Here is a 23,828-nt window from a genome sequence, read left to right as displayed (position 1 = left end):
TATGTAAATTGAAAGTTGAAGGCAAAATATACACAACTCGAAGTACGTGTATACACACGCTCGAACTTCATGTGCGACACACTTTGAAAATTCAAGGGAAGTTTATTACATCAAAATATACGGTCTTTCTCCGCATATGAAATGGTAATGAGCAGCACACATGACAGTAAATTAGGTACGTAAGCACCTTCGAGCACGTACCCGCACACACACACACTGATAAAGCTTCGAAGTTGCATTATGCTCGCGAGTTTACTCTTTAGAGGAAACATTCGACTTCGCGAGTAATTAGTGTACCCGAATATTTCCTACTTCTCTCCGCGAAGTCACACCGGCTCTCGAATATTATTTCGAGTTGAACGAGTGTGACAAATACTACCTCCTTGCGTTATACTTACTTTTGCACACTTGTTTGCATTATTTTCTTTTTGAGCGCGCTCTCTCTCTCTCGTGAGGTTTGCGAAATTGCCGACTTGTTATCGAACTTTATCGCGTTTTTTCGGATGATTTATTGGACGTACATTGTCGGAACGCGATAATTAAAGGGCTGTCACAGTTCTCTCGGGACGGAACGGATGGGAGGGAGGGGCGGGGGAACAGTTAGTTTCTCATTTATAAATGAGATTATAATGAATCGCGGACGCAAACTCAATTTCTTCGAAGTCCCTAATGGATTTGTCACAAAAGAATCTCGGCTCCCGGGAACGGGAAGAGTTTCGGAATCTCTTAATCTGTCTTTACTGCTTTCTCATTATCTGGAACTCTCGGAATGAACGCTCATTGAAATAAACATGAAGGCTAAATTAAACGAACGAGAGCCCGATATTGTCTATTTTACGCCGAATGTTTGTCAAGAGACCAGATTTGTTTTGTTTTGTTTTGTTTTTTTTTTTTTTTGTATTTTGGTACCGTTGCTCTTCGGTGATACAAATATGCATTACATTTATAAAAAGTACGCAAACCGGAAAATGATGAATAAATTTTCTGTTTTAATATCTTGGCGCGCTCGCGCGCGCGCGCGAGAGAGAGAGTTAGTTACACTGACTTTACACCGAGCATATTTTCAAGGATTCTACCTTTTATGCGCGAGGGTATTGTCGCGATTTTTTTGCAGTTTTTGCGGTCCGGCAAACTGCGATGAAATTTTCCCAACTTCTCGCGTACGTGTGCTGCACGACTGCTGCGGGCAATCGCGGTCGCAGAAAGAAGAACATCAGTTCGCCTGTCGTAATAATATCCGTGTAATAATTTCTACTATCTACTGCGTTGAGAATTATATTGCAACTTTAATGCAGTGTCCGTCGGAATTGTGCTAACAATTCGCGACACCGTTGTTTCTCGAACATTCAGCAATCGAAAACTTATTCTCTTTTTTTTTTTTAAATTATTTCCAAAAAAATTTTTAATGAGATACAAAATCGGGTTTGCAAACTGTGTTTACGCGCGCGGGATTGAAGAAATCGAGAACTCGATTTTACGAGGGAGGAATAACGGAAACGATCCGGAATGAACGGAAGGTGGAAGCGGGGAGGAGGAAAACGAAGAACAGAGATTCGAATAACGGGCGAATCTTGCGCAAAACTGAAATGATTGATGGAAGCGCGGGCGGAGGCGCTGGGCGGCGGAAATGCTCCGGGAACAAAAGGAGGGGGAGGAGGAAATAGTTGAGCTTGTGTGCGGAGTATAGTCGTCGTCACGTAGGATGCTCGAACGGAGTTAACTCGAATGCCTCCGATAACAGTGATACTACGGAAGAGTCATCAACAGACTGGGCTGTGGTTAATGAGTTTTCCATCCCTTTCCCAAAGAATGACATTTGTCATCGGTCTTCGACTTCGACGGAGCAATTCCTGTTTGCTTTCGTCATTGTTTCCACGTATGGAAGTTGGACTGGAATTGTGGAGGGGATCGATCTTTCGAATGGGGAAAATCGTGCTAAGTAAGATTAATGCAAAATGTTCGAGATTACGCACAAGGAATGATGTTTCGTGCGATCTGTGCTTTAATTCCTTTATTTGTTTATTAATTATTTTGAAATTGCCGACGCGACTTTAATTAGGAATCGCTTAAATTTCTAATAATTTATCGCTTTTTTTAAACCAAAACTCTCTAGTATAAAGTCGTGTAAAACATTTAAGAAAAAAACGTACCTAGAGAATAAAAAAAACTAAAATAAACTTAAGGTATATCCTTTGCGAGAGAAGCGCGATGATAAAGTCGAAGAAATGTACACGTGGTGTTTTCTTCCTTCCGTATTTTTGAACTATATCTCGTACATTTTACCGGCATAAATAAAAAGTTTAATTTTCATCAACGTGAAGGATATGCAATGAAAGAGAAATAAGTTTCCGACTTATGAGAAGTAAAAAACAAAAGAAAAAAACAAGCAGTGTGTGTGTGTAAAAACTGGGGAATGACCAACACAGTACGTAGAAATTAACGAAAAATCTGCGGAGATTTGCTCGGACCGAAGCACTTGCTCGCGGACAACGCGTCGCGCGCTTTTATGTACGTCTCTTTTTTTTCTTTCGAGAAGAAGGATCGTACGTATTCGTGTCAGCGACCGAAAGTTTTCTTACGCGCATGTCGTAAGTCCAGGTCGTGCGGATTTTTCGTAAAAAGTCTCTCGTCGAAACTTTTACGTTATTCTTAAAACCGAGTCTTAAACTTTTCCGATGGCTACTTCGACATCGCGGCATATTTTCTCGTTCGATTTAAGCCGGAAGGATTTTACTATCCTCGCACCTCGGAAATTTTACGATCGGCGTTCCCATATCGCAATCGCGTTGGATAAACTTATCTGCTTTCCCACCGATTCGTTCCCCCTCCTCCCCCTCGCTCTTTCTCCCCCTCGCGACGGTGATTTAGTAGACCAATAATATCGGTATCGCAATAATTTTCTCGGCGTGTGACAAATATGTACTAAAACGTATCCGCGGCAATTTGTATCAATAACCATATTTCATTATACAATATCACTGTGCTGTTACGATTTCGATTCCATATTGGCGCGGTAACGTCATCTAATCACGCTTGCGTTTTGCTCGTGAACTGATATACGAATTACGCGCACCGATCGTCCGAAAAGAAAAAGTTACGCACAAACTGATTTTATATAAAAAAAAAAAAAAAAAAAAAAAANTTCGTCACATCAATATTCTTGACTGTGCTCTGTTAAATTTCATCTTGCACAGAGAGAAAGAGAGAAACTAATAATTTATATTTATTCTGTTATTTATTATTAAAGCTTAAATCTCCGCGGCTTAAAAAAAAAAAAAAAAAAAAAAAACCAACTCCGCGCGGTCAGATTTTTACTTTCGCTCGTCACTGTAAAATTACGCCAACGTCTACGGAATATATAATCGCGCTTTGCGTTCAATATTCATCGAAGCGACAACGCCGTAGTCGTCGTCGTTGTCGTCGTCGTCGTCGTCGTCGTCGTCGGGTCAAAGTAATCACTCATAGCTTTGCGCGGGCATAACGATGCTGTACTGAAGGCCGATTAGCGCATTTGTCATGCAACCGAGGTATCTGGGGTTGCGCATACCCCCCCATTAGTGACGTACGGGCCTCGAGCCAGACAATACCACTGTGCGAAGACGGCGATCTGAATTCTACTAAGTGAGCGGCTGGCTGATCAATGGGTGACGCTGTATTTTGGAGGAGGGAGATCGGGGGAAACGGTTCGTCATCCGGCGAAACTCTGCGCATGACATCGGTCTTTCCACCTCGAGGTGGATTAATGCACGAGAAGACCCCCGTACGAGTGACGCGCTATTATCGCATTTGCAACAAGCTCTACACATTTCACAAAGCGCAAAGGTTCATACGTATGCGCGAGTTTAGTCTGGCGCGCAAATCCGATGTAATGTGAACTGAGCAGCGCGCATGTGACCTTTCTTCCGCTCCGCGGAATTATCTCGTACCGACGTTTACATAATTAAACGTTTGCGTTGCAATGGTTGCGTAGAAAAAACATTTTCGATGTATTCTTTCAAAGAAAAAACCTATTACGAGTTATAAACGATTGTAAAAAATCGAATCTGCTCTCTCTCTCTCTCTCTTTCTTTCTCTCTTGTTTGAAAAGAAAATTTATATTGTTAGAAATATTACGTTCCGCATTTATGAACACGGAACATACGGATATATTTAATTAGCAAATGCGAATATTTAATTAACAAATCGGAAATCGTGTTATTATGCAAAATTGCGCGGAAAAAAGTCGCAAAAAAATGTAGAATATTTTCCTAGATAATAGATTGAAATATAATTAAAAAAATAAAGGAATAATTTTTGCACAGAAAAGAGATCTCTCGCGCAAATATTGTTTTACGAAGTACGCCGCGTCGTAGTTTTCAGAATTTACGCGCTTCATTTCCCGGTTACGGGTCTCTCTCTCTCTCTCTAAAAACATCACGGAACGTGAAAATCACCACCGCCATCACCGCCACTATTACGCGATGTGTACGTACGTTTTTAAATATTAAGCAATAAATCAATTGCAAAAACCCGTCGCGATAGGCAAACGAATTGAGAAATATCACGTCGCAAGCAATGGAAACGAATGTGCGTATTTCTGAGAGGACGCTTGTTTATTCGAGTTTACATATACGGCTGCATGCATCAACAGTGCTCAGAATGCTCTTTCTCTCTTTCTCTCTATGAGACGGCGCGTATGGAGCACGTCGGATGAGTCTTGCGTGCTAGAGTTGGTTTTACCGGGATTTATTCGCGTACGCCTCGTTAAAGGTGTACAAACACGTACTTCCGCGGTATTCATTAAAATAACAGATATATTCCTGGCGCTGCGCGGATATAAATGTCGGAAACGCGGGTTTGCGCGCTTCCCTGCCTACCGCTATTCGTTTTAAACGAGCGCGAGATGATGATCTCGCGTGCGCGCGCGCGTGTATGTGTGTGTGCGTGCGTGTGTTGACCGTTGTGCAACGATGTGTTTCGCGAAGGTCTCTAATCGAGTATCGCGCAAAAAAAAAACGCCGATATATAACTAATACGCACGCTGGCAAGAGATGTAATAAAGTATCCGACGAAGGCGATGACGTAGAAAACTAAGGTGGAAAAATGTCTCGGCGCTCGGGGATATAAAACACAGGACGAGAGAGAGAGAGAGAGCGTGTGTCCTTTTGCTTCGAGGAGATACTTGCCTTAGGTCAGATGTCCGATCGATTTACTTTTTGAAGTGTTCTTTCGATAACAGGTCCTCGCGCATGCTCTTTCATAATTAAAAATACTCGAATGTCTCGAAATGTCGAGATGGCGAGTATTTTTCTTTCCGGTGTTTGGAAATAAAAATTTTGTTTTTATTTTTCTTCAAATTAAATACTTTTTGTGCGCACACATTGCGCAAACATAAAAGAAACATAGTTGCGATTGGAAAATTTTTATCGCTCGTCGCGTAACCCTCGCTATTTTTATTCTGACAAAACTCTTTCTCTCCCTCTCGTAAAATTATTAAAGTAGCATCCCTCGTAAGCGTAATCATTCGCGGCGGAAGAAATTGGCACGATTTGTCAAGGGCGATTCGCTCTTGACGATGCTGTCGTCGCGAGCATTATTCGATGCGCGCGAGCGGACGCGCAAGTGAACCGACAGCTCGCCGTCCGGTCGACAACACTTTACAACCGCGCGCGTAATCATACAGGGTGGTAGACAAGCAACCGACAACAGATGGATGGATACGCCCGGATGAAACGGCGCATCGATGCACACGCTGGTGATGTTGATTTTCAGCTCGTGCATTGCGAGATATGTATGTGTCTGTTCGGACTCGCAAGTAGACGCGCGCGCGCGCGCATATATATATACTATACACATATACTATATACAGTGCAGCATCCTCGCGCAACATTTGCCCCGGGGCGGGATTTTACATTCGCGGCATAAAGCGAGAAAGCAAACAAAGCTCACTGTATAATTTTGCAGTAGCGGAATGATACACTGATTGCAGTTACCGGATGCAACTGCCGCGGCTTGACTTTGCAACGGCGCGGCGGCGCTGAAGGCGCACTCTTGCCGACTTTTCGTTCCGGTGTCTCTCGCACGCTCTCGATTTTTCGCGTTCCGATCAAATTGAAATATGACCGCGCGCGATCAAATTTCATCGCTGCTCAAATCGGGGAATTGATGTATTTATCGCGCGATGTATTTAAAACCGCTTAAAAACGTCATCTTGTTTTTTTCTTCTTTTTTTTTTTTTTTAAATAGACGTTTTTTCTTGCCTGCAAGATGTGAGAAGGGATGATAAAAAGGAGAGCGCAGTGTTACATGAACGGTTAATCGAACGTGCGGGTTATCCGCGTATAAATCCGTTGTTCGTGATAATGGGGAAAAGTATTGTGAGACAACGTCGGAGTGTGAGAAAATATCTTCCCTCTTCTGTAATAAAAATAGCAAATGTCACAGTTAAAAGAGTTTAATATTACACGAAGTGCATATTTTATCGATATATTTTATTCGATCCTATTGTCACAATTCGGAGAAGGGGTGAAAGAGAGGAGAAGGAGAGTTTCGAAATAATTCAAGCGTTCAATTAGTTTAAAAACAACATGTACGTTCGATGATGTTATTTTCCGCAATGGATACATCAATATTTTGGAACGAGTTTGCGTTCCACCGACTTGGGAAAGCAAAGGTGGAATATAGAGGAAGGAAAAGAGGAAATGTGACACACACACACACACACACACACATACACACACATACGTATAGATGTAGGACACATTTGCTATTTTATTTCGACATTAAAGAAAAATACTGGTTCTTCTTCTCTCCGCGTTTTCCCAAGTATTGGTATATTATGGTAAGAAAGCTTTGGCTCTCATTCGATATTTATGCGCAATATAAATTGATTTTCCGCAGCGATAAAATGGAAATGACAAAGTTCGTATAAAAAAGAACCGGCGGGCAGAGCGAACCGGCGGCGGCGCGGACTATCGATAAAGTTAAATATCCTTGTGAATTACGGGGACGTATATATATTCTTGCGACGACGCCGCGATTCCGAATTTGTAATACGTCACCAAGTTTTTTTTTTTTTTCTTCGCGAGTACAACGACCGTCGAGAACGATCGTCGAGATCGTCTTAACGATGCAATAATGACCCTTCGTGTTCAAATAACGCGAAGGTACGTTGGTGGTATCACGGCGGCATAAATTTTGGCGCTTTCCCTCGGACCGGCGATAAGTTCGACAAATAGTCTGCGAGTCGAACATATTTCCGGCGAATTGTCCGTGTATCACGCCAACGAAGTGCAGCCGGAGTGCGCGGTCGACTTTACGATCGTGCGCGAGGGGTAACGCGCTCCTGTTAACGTCGCTCCCGGGCGTCGCTCATGATTCTTTTATTCTCTTGTTCCTCTCCCCGACTTCTGCAGCTCTCTCCCGTTTACTGCCGCGTTTTAACGTCGCGTAGGTAGGTGACGCGAACACAGTTTCCAGGACTGTGTCATGTAGTCGCGCGCTAGGGGAGACTCTCGGTCTTCCGCTTCTTCGCGCGCTTCCTTCGAAGCTCTGCCACTCGTCGGTCCGCGCCTGGGGATGGCAGTGAGAACCTGTCCCACTTCCGCCACGCGGAAACGCTGTAATACGAGGGTGCTTACAGTTTTCCCTGTCGCGCTTACGGCGCGCGTAGAATATTTTACACAAAAATACATGCCCCCGAAGGATCGCGTCATTCCTTATTCACACGGTTGCTCGAATTCGTCGCGCACACATACATGAGCGTGTGCACAAATACATGCGCTTGTCATCCGCGTAGCCCGCGGTTGTGTGCCGTCGCCATTGTGCAGCCGTGAGGCCGGGAGGTGCGTTTTGTGTGCCCGCACACGGCTCGTTTACGACGACGGGAAAGTGTCGGCGTTCGAAAAAGTGACCGACAGTGATTTTTGCGCGAGTTAAACAGAGTGGAAAGTGAATATTGTTTAGGACGATGGAACGGCCGCGTGAAATTGTCGGCCGTCGTCGATGCGGTCGGTTGCGCGTTTTAAATGCTTTCAACGCGGAGGGAACACATATTGAGTTCTGTTTAACGCAGTGTGGCTCTATCAGTTGATTAATTTACCGATTTATTAGATTCCAATCTATGAGATTTTCATTGAACTTGGTTTTTTTTTTTTTATTTCAATTTATTTCTGAATTTCAGCAACATAAATATTTTGGCTTTTTTTTTAACGGATCTCTTCTTTCCGCTTTCGCGATGTTTACGTTTACGTTTTCTCGAGAGAAAACGAGACACGAGGCAAAGAAGTAAAGTCTCGCAAGGTTTAATGGACATGTCCGAAAATATTAAATTTCACACTTCGATTGCTTGTGTGTAAAGCGAATCGGTTGCTCGCGTCGTCCTCGCGTTTTCGTGCATCACCGCTATTCGCCATCGATCAAGCAACTTGTAAATGAAGATCGATAAACGCCCGTGTAACCTATACGAAACAAGAGAAGTTTTTCTTTAAAACACTGATAAAGTTTCCGTACTTTCGGTAGCCATCGGAAACTTTTCCTCGGTATAAACCGATAACATAGTACTTGGCAAAAGCCGAACTGCCCTACCCCCCTCTTGGTTCTGTCCTGCCGTTGGCACGGTTAAACGTTGCACAGAACTTTCGGGCGAATTAAATAAATTAGAACACAACTGACTGTGTTAAATATCGCCCGGAAGTCGGTTTGTGTATCCGCGTTTGTGAATTACACTCATATAAAATGCCAAAAGTTAGAATCGTTGCATTCCGCGGCGTGACTTCTGTAGCTTTGCCAAATCTTGAATATCTGCAACTTGAATACAAAACTTAATAATATGCTAAATAATGCGACGCGGAACGCGGTTTGCGCGAATAAAATAAACGCAATTTTCTCACAAGAAAGAGAAAACTCGAAACGCACTTCGAGCGCGAAACATTTTTATCCAAGTGAAAATACGTAAAATAAATTATATATTACTTTCTGTAACGCGCGTAGATCTGATTAAGAAGCAACCCCCCGTTGTATATATTTATGCGGCATAATGGAATACAGTGACTTCTTAATAGGAAAATATTCTTCATCCTGCGATGCACAACGTTGAGAAACGTTTCCGCTTCTGCGGAGGTAAGCAGGGAGGAAATGCAAATTTCTCTGTTCAGAGAGGCGCGCCTTCCCCTTCTCTCTGTAGTAAAACGAAAGTTCTTTATCGCATAATTTTTTGCCCATCTTGCTGATTTATAGCCTCGGTCGGACTTTATATTGCTCGACCATTTTCCTCAAAGTCGGTACACACAAACGAAGCCCATGAGTTATATCTATTAGTCACAGATTCTTTTCATCGTCGATCGGTTTATTTTCTTTTTTTAGTTAATCTCACATCTGTTATAATAAAAAAAAATAATAATACAGACAAGAAATCATATGTGTATTATATGGTTTGTAAGATGATCATGCTTTGTTCCGTTTCTCTGTGTGTTGGCGAGTACTGTGACATTTCAGTCCGATTTTTAAAGACACGTGACTTTAGTCACGTGTTGTTTTTCCTCTTCTTTTTGTCACGTGACTTTATCTTATTGTTAGTCACGTTTTTACAGACACATGATTAAAGTAAAGTCACGTGTGTTGTTTTCCCTCTCTCCTTTGTCACGTGACTTTACTTTAGTCACGTTTTTAAAGACACGTGACTCTTTCTGTGTGTTGACGAGTACTGTGACATTTCAATCCGGGTTTTAAAGACATAATACAAAACAAAAAAAACTTTGCAAGTCGAAAAATTCCAGTTTTTATGAAAAAATTTTGCGCGATAATAAAGGTAATTAACCATAGTACGGATTTGTGCACGAGATTCATTCTCGTTAAAAAATAAAAATCTATTAACTAATAGGTTTCATTTTGCCATCTGGATTTGCTAGTTTCGGGACTTTCATTTTAAAAATAAACAAAAATGTTTTATTTTTATAATTTTCTATAACATGTACCGGATACTTTTTTTCGCGCAGTGTTTAATTTGGTACATGAGCAAACATTGTTTTTTCAAAATAAAAAATTTGATTAATATTGTGTACAATTCTAAATAACAATGGCTAGCGTTAATTAACACATTTCGCGGTTCGTGCAAAAAGCAATTCGACACGCCGTCAGCGCGTTTCGTCATTGCGATTTTCGGCGAAGTGAGTAGTAACGCTCGAGGTGATTCCATACATTCTCTCCCCTATCTGATACAGTATATGCTTTTCTACGGCAGCGCGGCGGTACACAATAGCAAACGGCACGTATATGCGAACGCGATAAATCGCCGACACGCGTTCGCGTCTGTCCGTGTGTGTATCCGTGAGACTCCGCCCGGATCCGCAGATCCGTCACGAATGCAGGTGCCCACAGCGATGCACTTGGTGCGATCGCGGTGCCGGTTGCACTCGTATTTTACCAAGTTCACTGGTGCTTCGTCTACGTCATTTTTTCCTCGGGATTCGCGCGCCGGAAGAGTGGAAATCGTCTCTCTTTCTCTCTCTCTCTCTCTGCGGAATGAGTTCCTGATACGGCCGAGCGATCGGTGGATTTAGACGATTTGCGATCTATGTAAGGGAAAGGCGAAAGAGAAAGAGAGAGAGAGAGAGAGAGAGAGAGAGAGAGAGAGGGAAAGGGAAGAGTGTTGGCTGTGGTTATTTATTGACTCCTATCTACCCGGGGTATATCGCAGCATATGTGGCCATTAAGGATTTTGTTCCTATTAAGGTAATGAAATTTGAATGCAATATCTCGTCCGAGTGATAAATCATTCCGCTAATGGGAGATATCGTATGAATAATCGATTGGCGAATTAATATTGGCGATACATAACTCGGCGCGTATCATTAAAACGCATTTTTACTAAATTAACATTCGATTTTGTCTGAAAAGATTCAATCATGCGCGCTACATGTACGGATATTGTATAACGTTGTACTCACATCGACGATAAATTGAAGAATAATGCGGTATAAAGAATTTGTAATTTTGAAATTCTTCAATCTGTTACAGCCAGGCATAAATTTACACGTAATTGAACAGGAATATTATTATTTAATAATTGGTTTTTTTTTCTCACTGTATATCATCAACACTCATATGTGTGCGTACATTATCGTTGTTGAACTGCACGAACATTGTATATTTCTCTTTATGTATTTTTTTCTTCCACCGGAAGTGTTTAGTCGTCAACTCTATTCAAGAGCGTCCTCACCGCAATCGTTTGGCTCGTTTTCTAACACGTATCGTCTCGCGAAACCACATTCTCTAGTCGTGGGTTTACGCTCGAAGTCGCGCCACTCGACTTCTGTCGCTTTAAGCCGGATCGGACCGAGCGAGCGACGTTCCGTGAGAGGCAAGATCGCTACTTATCTACGATCTATCCATTCTGTGGATCAGCCCTTGCGAATCCGCGGGAGTCGATGGGGCGACGGTTGCTGCGCGCGCGGAGACATACAATGCTCGATATCTCTCACCCTCATCTCGACGAGAAGGGATCCATCTAGCCGCCACACAGCCGCGAGTCTCGCCCCATCCTCTTAACGGCGACCATCAATGTGCCTTAGTCGCTTTGTAAGACTCACCCCAGCACTCGCCCCGTTATCTCAACCGCGATAAGCTCCGCGGGAGAACAGACGACGACGACGACGATGAGTATTTTTTTCTCGCTCGTGAGCAAATCTATTTTAAATTCTCTTCCTATCCTCGTTCCGCGCGCTCGTAAACGACGACGCGATGTCATTTCTCCGCGCAGCTTCGTAGCATATTAATTTCCGATAAGTCAACCACCGCGTTTTCCTCACACGCCGCCCATTTTCGTTTTACTACCCTCTTCGTCACACACCCTTATTACGCCGCTCCCGCGGCGACAACACGCGGTGATCAAATTGCGGTATCAGAATCTCATTTCGCGATGGAAACGACACTATATCGTTGTTTCGCTGTTTTTCTTCACCCGGCGGCGGTGTTGTGCGTGAGAAAACGAGAAAGCGACGATCTTATTACTCGATGCGAAAACGAAGTCGATCTATACGTTCGAGAAGATCGCGTCGTGACGGGCTAAACAAATTTCTCTGATTATCTGTGTGTGTGTGTGTGTGTGTGTCTCTAGATAGATATTTAAAAAAATATACTTAACATTTTATTACATTACAAACAGATACATATTTGTAGAAAAGAAAGATGTAACTTCATCGAATCGATGATATCTACCGAATTGTTTGTGTGTGGAATAAAATAATAATTATTTTTCTCTAGAGAGAGAAAAACATCAATATATATTGTTTTAAAATATGAATTATATATCTGCATGTGTTGTGTGTGTGTGTGAAGTATTAAATTTTTATAAATACACGCAATAAAAAAAGAGATAGAGAGACGTATGAATTTTAAAATATCACACTATTATTAAATAAATTTTTGTTTCACAAAAACAGTAAAAAAATGATCATTATATTTTTACGACGGTAATTGCGAACTGCGAATAGATAAATAAAAACTACGCTACGTTTACTTTAATGATATATATCTCTTTTTTCACGATTTGTTTAAATTATGACATAAATGTGTTTGTTGTTCTTATCTCTGTCATTTAATCACGGAGAGCATAAAGAAAATTCATTATCTCGTGTGCTTTCAGGATTTCCATGGAATAGCCACACTCTCACGATGAGCAATATGAAGTTTTTTCGCGTTGCCCTGGCGCTCTTAGGAAGCACGCATGTTCTGTGCGCACAGCCCTCGGCGTCTCCTACTGTGAAAACCGGTGAGTAACGTCTACCACAATGCAGTCGATTACCATTACCACTGCGCGTCGCGCGCATGTTCTCGTTGTATCCCTCTCATAATCCAGAAATATTTCTCGCTCGAGATCGGGGAAAAAATGCTAGTTCGGTTTTTTTTTTTTTTTTTTTTTTTGTTTCGCGACGCCCCGATGTGAGATGAATATACATTATTACGCTTTCATTAGCGGTGATTTTTTAAACGAGATACGATGCAAGTTATTGCGCGCGAGATACGATATTATTACGCTTTACGGAAATGATGCTTTTACAAAACTAGAAGTGTGCGCACACATGGTATTATATCGGAAATTAAATCTTTCTCATCGAGTTGTTGCAACGCAACACGTTCACACATATCTCCGCGCTATTTCACGTGATTATTAACGACCACGCGGTAATGCCTTTCTTCCTTTATCAATAAAAGTATTTATTTGAGGGGAGATATCGATGGGAGATATTAAACGTAACGATTTACGATCGCATCGTATTCTCTCGATATTTTCCTGCAAAGACTGTTTTTTTTTTGTCTGCTGTCACGCACACCGCAACATTGTGCACGAAATTGCAATTTCTAAACATAAATATAAGCCGAGTATTAAATCTTTGATCAATAACGACCGTAATATACAAATGACTCGCGCAGAAGTAATCGACTTGTCGAAGTAATTCTATTTCCAAAGAGAGATGTAAAGATGTATTTTTTTTTCTCGCGTTCCCTTTTTTGCTCCATTTTCAATAATTATCATAGAAAGGACTTATCATGCAAACGCGAAAGCGTAGCATAATGGCACTCTGCGTAATTAACGACTATCCCGGCTTCTTATATAACTCGAAGCCGGGAACATGACGGAAATGAAATATTCGTGAAGACAGCAAGCGGAACCGGAACGTCGTGCGAAATGTTCGTTAAAGGGAGTGAGTGACGAGTAATACATATGCATCGCGCCGCGAAACCGATGGAATGTCCATCTCGTTGCCGCGATTTTTTCCCATTGACGTGGCAGATTACTTTTACCACCGATCGACACGACGCGAAGAAGCAAAGTTCGCGCAATGTTCGCGAGCAAGAAATAGACCGGATAATTAAAATACTTTGCGTTCCCGGAAATATTATACGGACGTCGCGGCTTATCCAATTTTAAGTTCGGTTTTGCATTTGTTTTTAACTAGATGTATATCGTGCAAATTACAAATAAACGCGGTTGATATAACGAGGAAAACATTTTATACGCTGAATAAAGGGAGAGAGAGAGAGAGAGAGTCAAGCAAACAGCACGAAAGAAAACGAAATGAACGAAGTTCAGTTAAAAAATTTCTCACGAAATGATTTTCTGGATTAAATCTGTCATTGCGTTGTTCTAATTAATGTATAACGAAGAAAAGCAGCTTTTTCCCTCGGATCTAGGCGGGCGTTCCAATTATTTTTGAATTTATCGCTTTAATTATTCAGTTTTATTTACGCGCCGCTACTCGTCATTCGTTTGCAATTAATTGGCCTATCGAATTCCAAAAGGTGCACAATCGACGATTCAACTTTTTTCGGTAAATTTTTGCACGTAAATTCGAGCTAAGAGCAATCGATTCGCTGCGATAACTCCCGCAGAGAAGAATTTAATTTGACTCGTCGAGTCCGCGATATGATATCCTCGCATTTTTCCAAATAGCCCCCAGGAATCGGTGTGCTTTTTCGAGCATAATTTTCATTAATTACTTATAAAACCATTAATTCCACATTGAAAACTCGACTTGTGTTTTTTTCTACGCGCACGCGTGTGCGTGCGCGCGCGTGTGTGTGTGTGTTTAATTTAAACCTCTGCATTTCTATCTCGCGACTATTTTACACGACTTCGTCGTGCGAGCATTTTTGCAGTGAATATCAAAGTGATTCGACTGATAAAGCAGAGCATTTATACGTTTCTTGATTTACACATCGCGCACCGAGTTTCAGTTCTGTTCATTCATCGCACGCCGTAATCCGATTGCTTCATTATCGCAAATCTGCACATTTTATTTCCCGAAAGCGCGTTGGTTCCGAAAAATGCGACCGACTTCTCTCCGCTGACGTTTCTTTTTCATATTGAAGGTTCGATTAAACCATCGATCCTCATTTGGCGTTTATCGCAACAGCGCGATTCACGGGAGAGAAAAAGAGAGAGAGAGAGAGAGAGAGAGAGAGAGAATCGATCGCTTTTCGATCGAATTGGGTTTTTCTCTTCGCAAAACAAAAACAGAAGAAAAATTCAAAGAAAAACCTCGAGTAATTTAATGGGCGCTACGGGTAAGTTTGTCACGACGCATAAATTGCGCGTCATTATAAGGCTGTTCGCGATAATTGCGTCGCGTCGCGGCCAACGCGACTTAAAAGGTCTTCCAGAGTAATTAATTATCGCCCGTGAAGGGTGAGAAATGATATAAACGCGGCAATTGCAGTTCACTAGCAAAACAGAGAGGGAGAGAGAGGGAGAGAGAGAGAGAGACGCGTCGGTGGCTTTGCGGAATATTGCCACGGAGATTGAAGAATGCGCTCTCGTGACGAGATCCGGCAAATAAACACGCGATGTCGTATTGGCAGAGCCGTAGAATAACCGTTTTTTATTCCATCAGCATGTTGATGTTCTGGTAGATGTATAAAAGTTTTTCCGATCCGACAACATTTGTATATGTATGTACATATATATATAATATATATATGTGTATATATATATATACATATATATATATATCTTTTCCTAGAGACTATTAATTAAAACAGCGAGTCGTCGCTGTCGATTGACGTAGTCAGTCAGCGATATCGAATTTTTTTTATGGTTTCTGTTATCGCTCGCGCGAACGATATTTTCCCCGATATTTTCTGTTCTGCAGAATATCAATGTGATATTTGCACACGCCGGAGTTTATAACGTTTGTGCTTGAACATTTTAATAAGTTTGTTATGTAACTTTAGAAAGCTGAAGTTCCGTATGTAAATTTTAAAATACAAACACACGAATATGTTATTCTAATAAATATTTACATCAAGTTAACTTTTTAAATTTAAATTAGTATACAACAAACAATCGCTCGCGATTTGTTGTTTTATCAATGTATATACAACAGCGTTAAAAATTTAACGCGGCGAGTTATTGATGCACATAAAACAAAAAAACAATAATCAACAAATGTGCGCACGAAAGATCTCGTCGTTTCTTGTGCAATTGATGTAAAAAAAAAAATAAATAAATAAATAAACGATCGACGGTGAATCAAAACATACGCATTACGCGGATATTTTTTTTCCCACCAGTTGATCCGCGCGCTCTTGTTTCTTCTCTCTCGTCGAAATTTATACGTGATGTATAACGCGGAGTGCGCCAGCCTCCGTGTGACCCCGATATCCATTGCAACGAGGGGAATGCGCGCGTGGGGAAACCTTCCTTCGCGCGGCCGCCGACACCTCCACCAATCTCGAGACGCGATAAAAACTAAGATTACTATGCAATGCAATCAGCGGCGTGCCCGGTGTTCTTTCAGATTAAAACACAGTCCGAGATTACACCGGTCGAAACTATTGTTTTGCCAACACCAGACCGAGATTGCCGTCTCCGGATGCGGGCGCCGTTTAAAAGATCGACTGGGGAAAATCTCGACTTTCTATCGCGCGCGACTTCCGCAGTTTTACGCACATTTCACGTACGTTTGAAAAAGCACGCGTTTGTTCTCGTCAAAAAATCACGCAGAATCACGCATCACGTAATTATAAAAACGTATACATGATATTATTTAAACTTAATTAAAATATATTGTTTATTCGAAATAATTTTGGTGTTAGCGTTTTGGCAAACTTTCAAAGCAACCATTATAAAGCGTTGATCGTTTTGAAATAATATTAAAATAAAAGGATCATAAACTAAAGTACACAAACACGCGATGTTTCTAAAAATATATAAAAAAAACTTGTTGATACGCGCGATACGTGTGATTGTAAATAAGCGTGGGACAAGGTTTATTTTTTGTTTGTTTGTTTTTTTTTTTTTTATTCCAAAAGATGGCATTTTAAATGTCACAGTTTTATCTTTTGCTTTTACAACATTTATTTACATTTATATTATAAATAACAATCGCCTGTTGACAAAATAGTAACAAAAATAAGTTTGGAAATGTTTTATACGCTATAGCTCGCAAATAAAACAACTTTTGAAGCCACGTTTATTTTCGTCGCGAACTAAATGTCGCATTATTTTGTTTTCCAAATAATATAAATATTGTATATATTTAAACAAAAAGCATAAGCAGTGTGTGTAGTAAAGTGGATTAAAACTGGCACAAGAGCTTATTTGCATGAGCTCTAATGAAGGTGTCGCGCGTTCGAAAAGAGCTGAATAATACCGAAATATTAAACACACACACACACACGCGCACGGTGACCGGATGCAAAAACCGAAATATATGTATAGAATCGTGTAAATATGCGTCCCGCGTAACATCGCATATTGTTTAAAACAATAAGGTTATCATAATGCTAAAGTACGTAATAATTTGATTCAACAATTCCGAACTTTATTTGCGCCGCGAGTATCCGATATCGAATTTTCGGATAAAAACACGCGCGCGGAGCGTCGCGTATGGAAAATCAAACGACGTGTATAGTAGAAAACAATGTTGTGAAAAACAATCTGATCTGTTTAATTTAATCGCAGCGAACGAAGATGTTTTTGTTGCAAATTTTATACGGCGACCGCGGATTCGTCAAAATTGATGGTTATTTTATTCATACGATGCCGTTCAGATATTCCCTTAGAGAAGAGAAAAGAGTGAGGGAGAGAGAGAGAGAGAGAGAGAGATTTCGCATTTTATATTCCAATTGTCTAGGACAGACGTTCGCCATTAATCATCACGCCGCGCGAACTATCGGGACTTCGATTTCGAGCCGGTGATAAAGGCGCGATCGCATTTCCTCTTTGCCACACCGACGTCCGAAATCGAGAAAGCCGAAGCCGGCTTTAACGAGGGATTGCTCTTACGAAGCGTAATAGATGTAATCTGTAACGGCATTATAGCGATTTGGTTGGCAAAGCGGATTTGGCAAACTCGAAAAATCTTTTATACATCTGACGTGTTTCATGCATTTCATATATTTCGCTTTATCAGGTATACAAAACCATTCGTTTGCATATAATACCGCGCATATTGTCTTAGTTAGCGATGTCGAGAATTAAGAAAAATTTCGAGGAAAATTGTTGCGCGGCAAAAATACTTTTTTCTATCTCGTGCATTTTTCTTTCTCTCTCTCTCTCTCTCTCAAAGCGATCCCGAACACTCTGTAGATCGATTGTAAGTGACGGATGAAAAATGTCACGGATGCGCGTTATAGATAGTAGCACTTTAACGAAGTGTCAGCGCACGCGAAACCAATTAAGCGAAGGAAGTTTGGTAGTTTCGGAATGTGAGAAAAGGCGCAGAATCAACTCAATGACCAGATCGAGAGGTTGGGCAGGCAAGGTACAGGCTAATGCATAAACAATGCGCCGTTTATCCGCGTTGGGGATGCAACCCCAATGAATAATAAACTACCCTACAGACACGCGGATAGATAGACCCGGTCTGCTACGGAGAACAGTGAATGTGGGTGGAGGATTATCGATGAGAAAGTACAACCGCGTGCGCGCGCGCGCCCGCGCTCCCGGTGCGAGCGGATCAGACGAGGTGTGAATATTATTGCCTCCGAGATTCTTTAATGCGGCGATTTAAGACCGAGTCGTTGCGACGACACGTATATGGCCCTGGTACGACAAATCGTCTCTTTTGATAATTCACTTTAACATCAGAACAATCGGAGTTGAATGTGTACTTACCTAGTTTTATCACGTCCCACATCCGTCAATTTGACAGAAGAGAATTCGAAGTAAATCGTTTCACATGTTTGTTGTGTCACTTTTGAGTTTTTTAATATTTGAACAATCAATTAACCAAGAAAGCATTTTTAATATACTTTTCACGCTTACTTTTTTAGTGATGTTAAAACAAAACCACTCAGAGAACATTTCTTGCAAATAAATTGCATTTTCGAAATCCGTCATTTTTGACGGATTTGGTTGTTCCAGTGTTGATTTAAAAATCCACCGACTTTGCAGACAACATTTCTCAGCAAGTACCTTGCGGTGTGCGCGCGTTTAAGTGTTTCGCCCAAAACTTGTCGATTAATTTTTTGATTATTCGTTTGCTCGAAATTCGATGTTGATGAAAAACCGCGCGATTCGATTCCGCGCGCACATATGTCTTCGCGCGACAAAAGTCTTTTGAGAAATTGACATGCGCGCGCGCGTGAAAAGTCTTGAAGATAAACTTATTCGGATTCACTCAAATCTCGGTATCGGTTTATCTTTGTTCGCTTACGTGACAGATGGATTTACCACCGCGTCCAATTTATATTGCTGCCTCGACGCAATACCTCATCTATTGTCATGTCTTCCCCGGCTAAGAGATCGTCATAGAGCGCCCATTCGGTTGCGGTAATGTCACAGATAATTCCGCGGAACATATATATATATATCGAATAACAGCGTCGCGCGTGCACAATTTATTTACGTCTTTCATTCGATGTTACCGCATACGTCGTTATTTCTATTCGCGGTTTTCGAACCCAAACTTCCAGGTAACGTCTGTATAAAGAAAATAATTCACTATTGAGAGCCGCGTATACATATATACGCCGCGCGCGGGCGGGGAGAAGGCGATGTGCATTTCAGAAAAGCCTCTCATTTTCCGCGTCTTACGGAAGAAAACGCCTGCCGCTTGTGAACTCGCATGGAACTTTAATCCCTCGAAATTGCTTCGTATCCATGTCGGCGGGAAGTTTAATATCATAATTGAGCGTGACGCTCGCGGAAGTGGGCAATATCGTGTATTATACTACCGCTCATTGAAAAAGATCGCTCATTGAATTCCTCGGCCTTCTCGTGCGCGCGCGCGCGCGCGCGTGTCGAGACGTTTATAAACTCTTAAAGGATTGAATTTAACTTGGACATTCATTAAGGATAAGATTATCCCGTCGTGTCACGACGGTAAAGAATAATGGCACGCGCGCGAATCTCCCTCTCGGAGGCAATTTATCTCGCGAGCAAGAGGAATACACGATAAATGTAAATTTTGCCTACTCCACACAGTGCTCCCGGAGTTAATCCTCGGAATTATCCTTCCGCGATCTTGTAATCTCGAATATATACCTTTCATTTGGATCTTTTTTTTTCCCTCCCTCCCCGCCTCTTTACAAATTTCATTTCAACGCGCAAACGAAAGCGAAGAGTGTCACGCGCGACGAAAACGAAACGAATGAGAATAATTTTAGGTAACGCGAAAGGCACGTTAACGGCTTTAGCAAAACCGTCGTTGATAAATTAAAGCGAAGGTTCGCGGCCGGATGTTTCTTCTGACCTGTGTGTTATCCGAGCGAGCTCCGTACCGAGCAAACGATGTGGGAACCAAAATTATTCGTAGAGTAAGCGAATTTTCGCGCGACAAAGTGATAATCACCTGTTTCGCGTCTTTCTTACTCGCTTTCTCTCTCTCTCTCTCTCTCTCTCTCTCACAGCACGGATCGTACTTTTTTGTCTTCCCTTCAGCGCTCCCAACTTAACCGCAACTGCGTCGACGGAGCGGGCCGCATTACGTGCGCATCTCCCGTGCACACGCTCGCGGTAACCGCGAAAACGCCGAGGTGGTAGCAAACGAGATAGCGCAAAGTGAAATTAAGTGTGTACGATTTTGCTGTTACGCTCCATTTTCGCTCGCTCGCCCTCTTTCTTCCCACGCGAATGTGTGTAAAAAACAAAACAATTATTATACCCGCGCAATAATGAAGCGAGAAGCGTGTGCAAAAAATTGTGCGAGCTTCTCGAAAATGTGCTAAATCGTCAGTCGTGGAGAGAGACATTTTCTTCGGTGTGATTAAAAACTGTGTGTGTGCGGTGCGCGCGCGCAACGTCTTCGTCGCGTTGAAAAATGATTCTCAAGTGATTAGGAAGAAGAACGCCAGAAATATATAGTTGCGAGGAACGATAAAAAAAAAAAAAAAAATAACATGGTTGAAAATTAGGACGCACTAAAGCGCGGATGGAGGCAGGCGTGCTGTGATCGGGAACGGCGAAAAATAAAAAACCACACGTGCGAGAGAGAGAAAATAGAAGGTTTTTCTTTAACGTGATAAAATGTGATCCTCGCTTTATCAAGTTAAGGTAATCCACTTATTTTCAACCAGTGGCGAGGTCGGGTCGAAAAAGAAGAGAGAGAGAGAGAGAGAGAAGGAGAATGAATCGGTACGTAGCTGCGACTACGCGACGCGAGATTATGCAGGTAGAAAGCCTGCGGCAGGAAATACTGTCTCTTAAATTAATTTAAAAAAAAAATGCGCACTCGATACGCATCGAAGTCGAGTTATTTGCTCCTCGTTCGCGCGCGCGCGCGCGTAATGCGCATCTCTCACCCTCGCGCTTCGCTCTCTCTCTCTCTCTCTCTTTCTCTCTCTCTATATCACCCACCGCCATTGGACCGGTTCCAATCGCGAATTGAACCGTTCGTAACTGTTGAACGTGAATTATGGCGTTTATTTATTTTAGCCTGTTCCGCGTCAGCTTCCACCTCCGTTCGCGCGCAACGGAGATCTATCCGCGCTCTCTCGAAATCAGCATTTGGTTTGGTTTATCCGAGCTTGCACAACGCCGATGATTTTGCCCGATTAATCCGATTTTGCCGCGAAGAAAAAGCTCCTCCGGAGCTGATAAACAAATAAATACGCGAAAATACATAAAATTACACGACGATACTTCGGCTCGTTAATTTCTAAAGTAAAACGGAAAGAGCGGAACCGTTCTCTCGTTTCTACGCACAATCGTGTGACACGGAGGGTCAAACTCGGCCGACGTGCGAACGTTTATTATTTCGTATCATCGGAGCATCGCCGATTCGCGACGCGAAGTTGCAGACATTGTCTGAGTAGTTTATGAATACCGGCGACGGTGAGATGATTGCGGGAAAGACCGAGGGCCTGGAGTGCGGGAACGTTGGAGTCGGGAGGGTCGACGTTTATCAACCCTTCTGTCCCCCCAACACGCGCATATACGGCGGTGATACACACGTGGAGGGAAAGAGAGAAAACCCGTTTCATATTCTCGCGTGACGCTCTTCCGCTCGCGCTCTCTCTGTCGTCTCTTTCTATCTCTCCTCCTCTTTCTTTATCTCGCTTGCGCGTTCAACGCAGGCAGCTCCGACCTTATAACTCAAACGCGCGCGGAGAGAGACCCCTTTGACTCGGCATACCAGATATTACTTTTACACATGTGCGATACCGCATCAGTTTCTGGGAGACAAAGGACCGTGAATGTGCGACAGAGCGCGAACGGACTAGTCGTGTGGGGTTAGTCGACGAAGTTCGTGCTTCAATTTTGCCAGGACCGGGAGAGTAATTTTCAGCTTCTTTCATTCGCGGAACCCTTTTCTCTCGGTTTTTTTTTTGTTAATCCTCATCCTCCCCCTCCCCGACTGACCAGCTCCGATAGGTTCTCCATTGTGAGTAACGTTAAATGCGACGTCCGGGGATTTGTCAAGTCTACGTTTCGATTTGTGAGCGCGCGGTTTCGGACGTTTTAGGCGAATGTTACTCGCTCGATTGCGTTCCGACTTTCTTTGTCATCTTTGACAGTTAAAAGGTCTTCATTTAAACGTCGGTTTTTCACTAATTGCAAATGTTTTAACAAGAACAAAATTGGGAGTGCGATTAGGGTTTGCAGCGACGAGTATGAAAAAAAAAAACGTGTTGTGTGTGTTTTCGAAACAATTATCGGATTTGTGAAACGCGCAACGACGGTGCAGCGTGCAGCAGAAGTGCTAATTAAAGCAATAATTTATTTAGCTTGCATTAATAACATTTATCGTGAAATGAATAGGACGTTCATTGGACTATTCTAGTCTCTGGGTAGTTAGGTGGTATAGATTGTATTCAAGAGAAGTGAAATATGAGCGGAAAGGGACGTTTTCCTATCTCGGCCGTGCTATCACGATTGGAGACTTTGAGTAATGATGTTGATGCATTAGCTTTATTTGTTACAGAAATTGCCTGTTACTTGCTACATTGCGCAATATGTCGATCATCGGGGCGATGCCCGGGCATCGATGCTTTTGCCCGGGAGACGTTTTGCCATTTTATCGATTGTCATGAGCAGTATTTGTCTCTCCGCGAGATGAAAATTGAATGCGCGTTTCCGCTTTTCGATAAAAATCAATCAACGAGCTAATCGCGAACGTTTCTTTCCCACATTAACATTTGCAAATATATTTATACCTGTATTATCAATTATTCTGATAATACAAAGAACTTCTCTCGCGCGATCGAAGAGCAGAAAAATGTGGGATATCGTACGATGATACGCGGAGAAACGAGAATGTGCTCGCGAACGAAGCAACATCGTCATTACACATCGTTATTAAATCACTTTCTAGGAGCGTTTTTACAAACAATTTGGTCAAGAATGGTGAAGTTTTTCCGAGGAGCAAGAGGAAACATAAAAAAAAAAAAAGAAACAATTGGTTCGAAACACGAAACGAAACAGACTCTTCGAGATATTCCACTTTACCGAGTTATGAGTGCGCGGTTCGAGAGGGTCGAAAGAGAGAGAGAGAGAGAGAGAGAAGAAATTGCGTTAGGGGTTATAGTACGAGGTGGTCGTTTTATTCCGAGCCATCTCCTTCCCGCGGCGGCTCGCACATCGCCCCGCCTCTTGTGCTGTCATATTTCGCTCTCATCGGTATTTCTCTATCGTCCAATACGTTTCGTTCGCTCTTTGTTTCCTCGCTGCGGACAGTCCCAATTATTTGTTGTTATTTCGATTATCGATCTTGCGCACATCTCAATAAAACCATCGCACGAGAAATCACAGCGCATTTCCGTGTGTTTTCACTTGAAAATTTGATCGCGAAACGGTTTTACACACGTACGTGATGTAGTACTTTTTTTTTTTTTTTTTTTTTTTTAGAGGGCTTTTTTTTTTTCTTTTACCAAACGCAAACTACAAAGGAAACCGAGGATATCCG

The 23,828-nt window shown here is 42.1% G+C and overlaps 1 protein-coding gene across 5 annotated transcripts in view; it reads left to right on the top strand.

The window, feature by feature from the left end:
- The window catches only part of LOC109854514 (basement membrane-specific heparan sulfate proteoglycan core protein-like), a 161,076-nt gene that overhangs the window by 3,786 nt on the left and 133,462 nt on the right, over window positions 1-23,828 (top strand). For all 5 annotated transcript variants that reach the window (XM_020427671.1, XM_020427670.1, XM_020427674.1 and 2 more), the window contains one exon: window positions 12,623-12,748. In XM_020427671.1, the coding sequence (XP_020283260.1) occupies window positions 12,623-12,748 (126 nt within the window). The remainder of the gene's footprint in view (window positions 1-12,622; window positions 12,749-23,828) is intronic.

The sequence above is a fragment of the Pseudomyrmex gracilis genome, unplaced genomic scaffold (genome assembly GCF_002006095.1).
Source record: "Pseudomyrmex gracilis isolate BER0280 unplaced genomic scaffold, ASM200609v1 scaffold_69, whole genome shotgun sequence".
Lineage (NCBI taxonomy): Eukaryota > Metazoa > Arthropoda > Insecta > Hymenoptera > Formicidae > Pseudomyrmex > Pseudomyrmex gracilis.
Note: the sequence above shows the minus strand (reverse complement) of the source record. Positions and strands in the feature narration are given on the sequence as shown.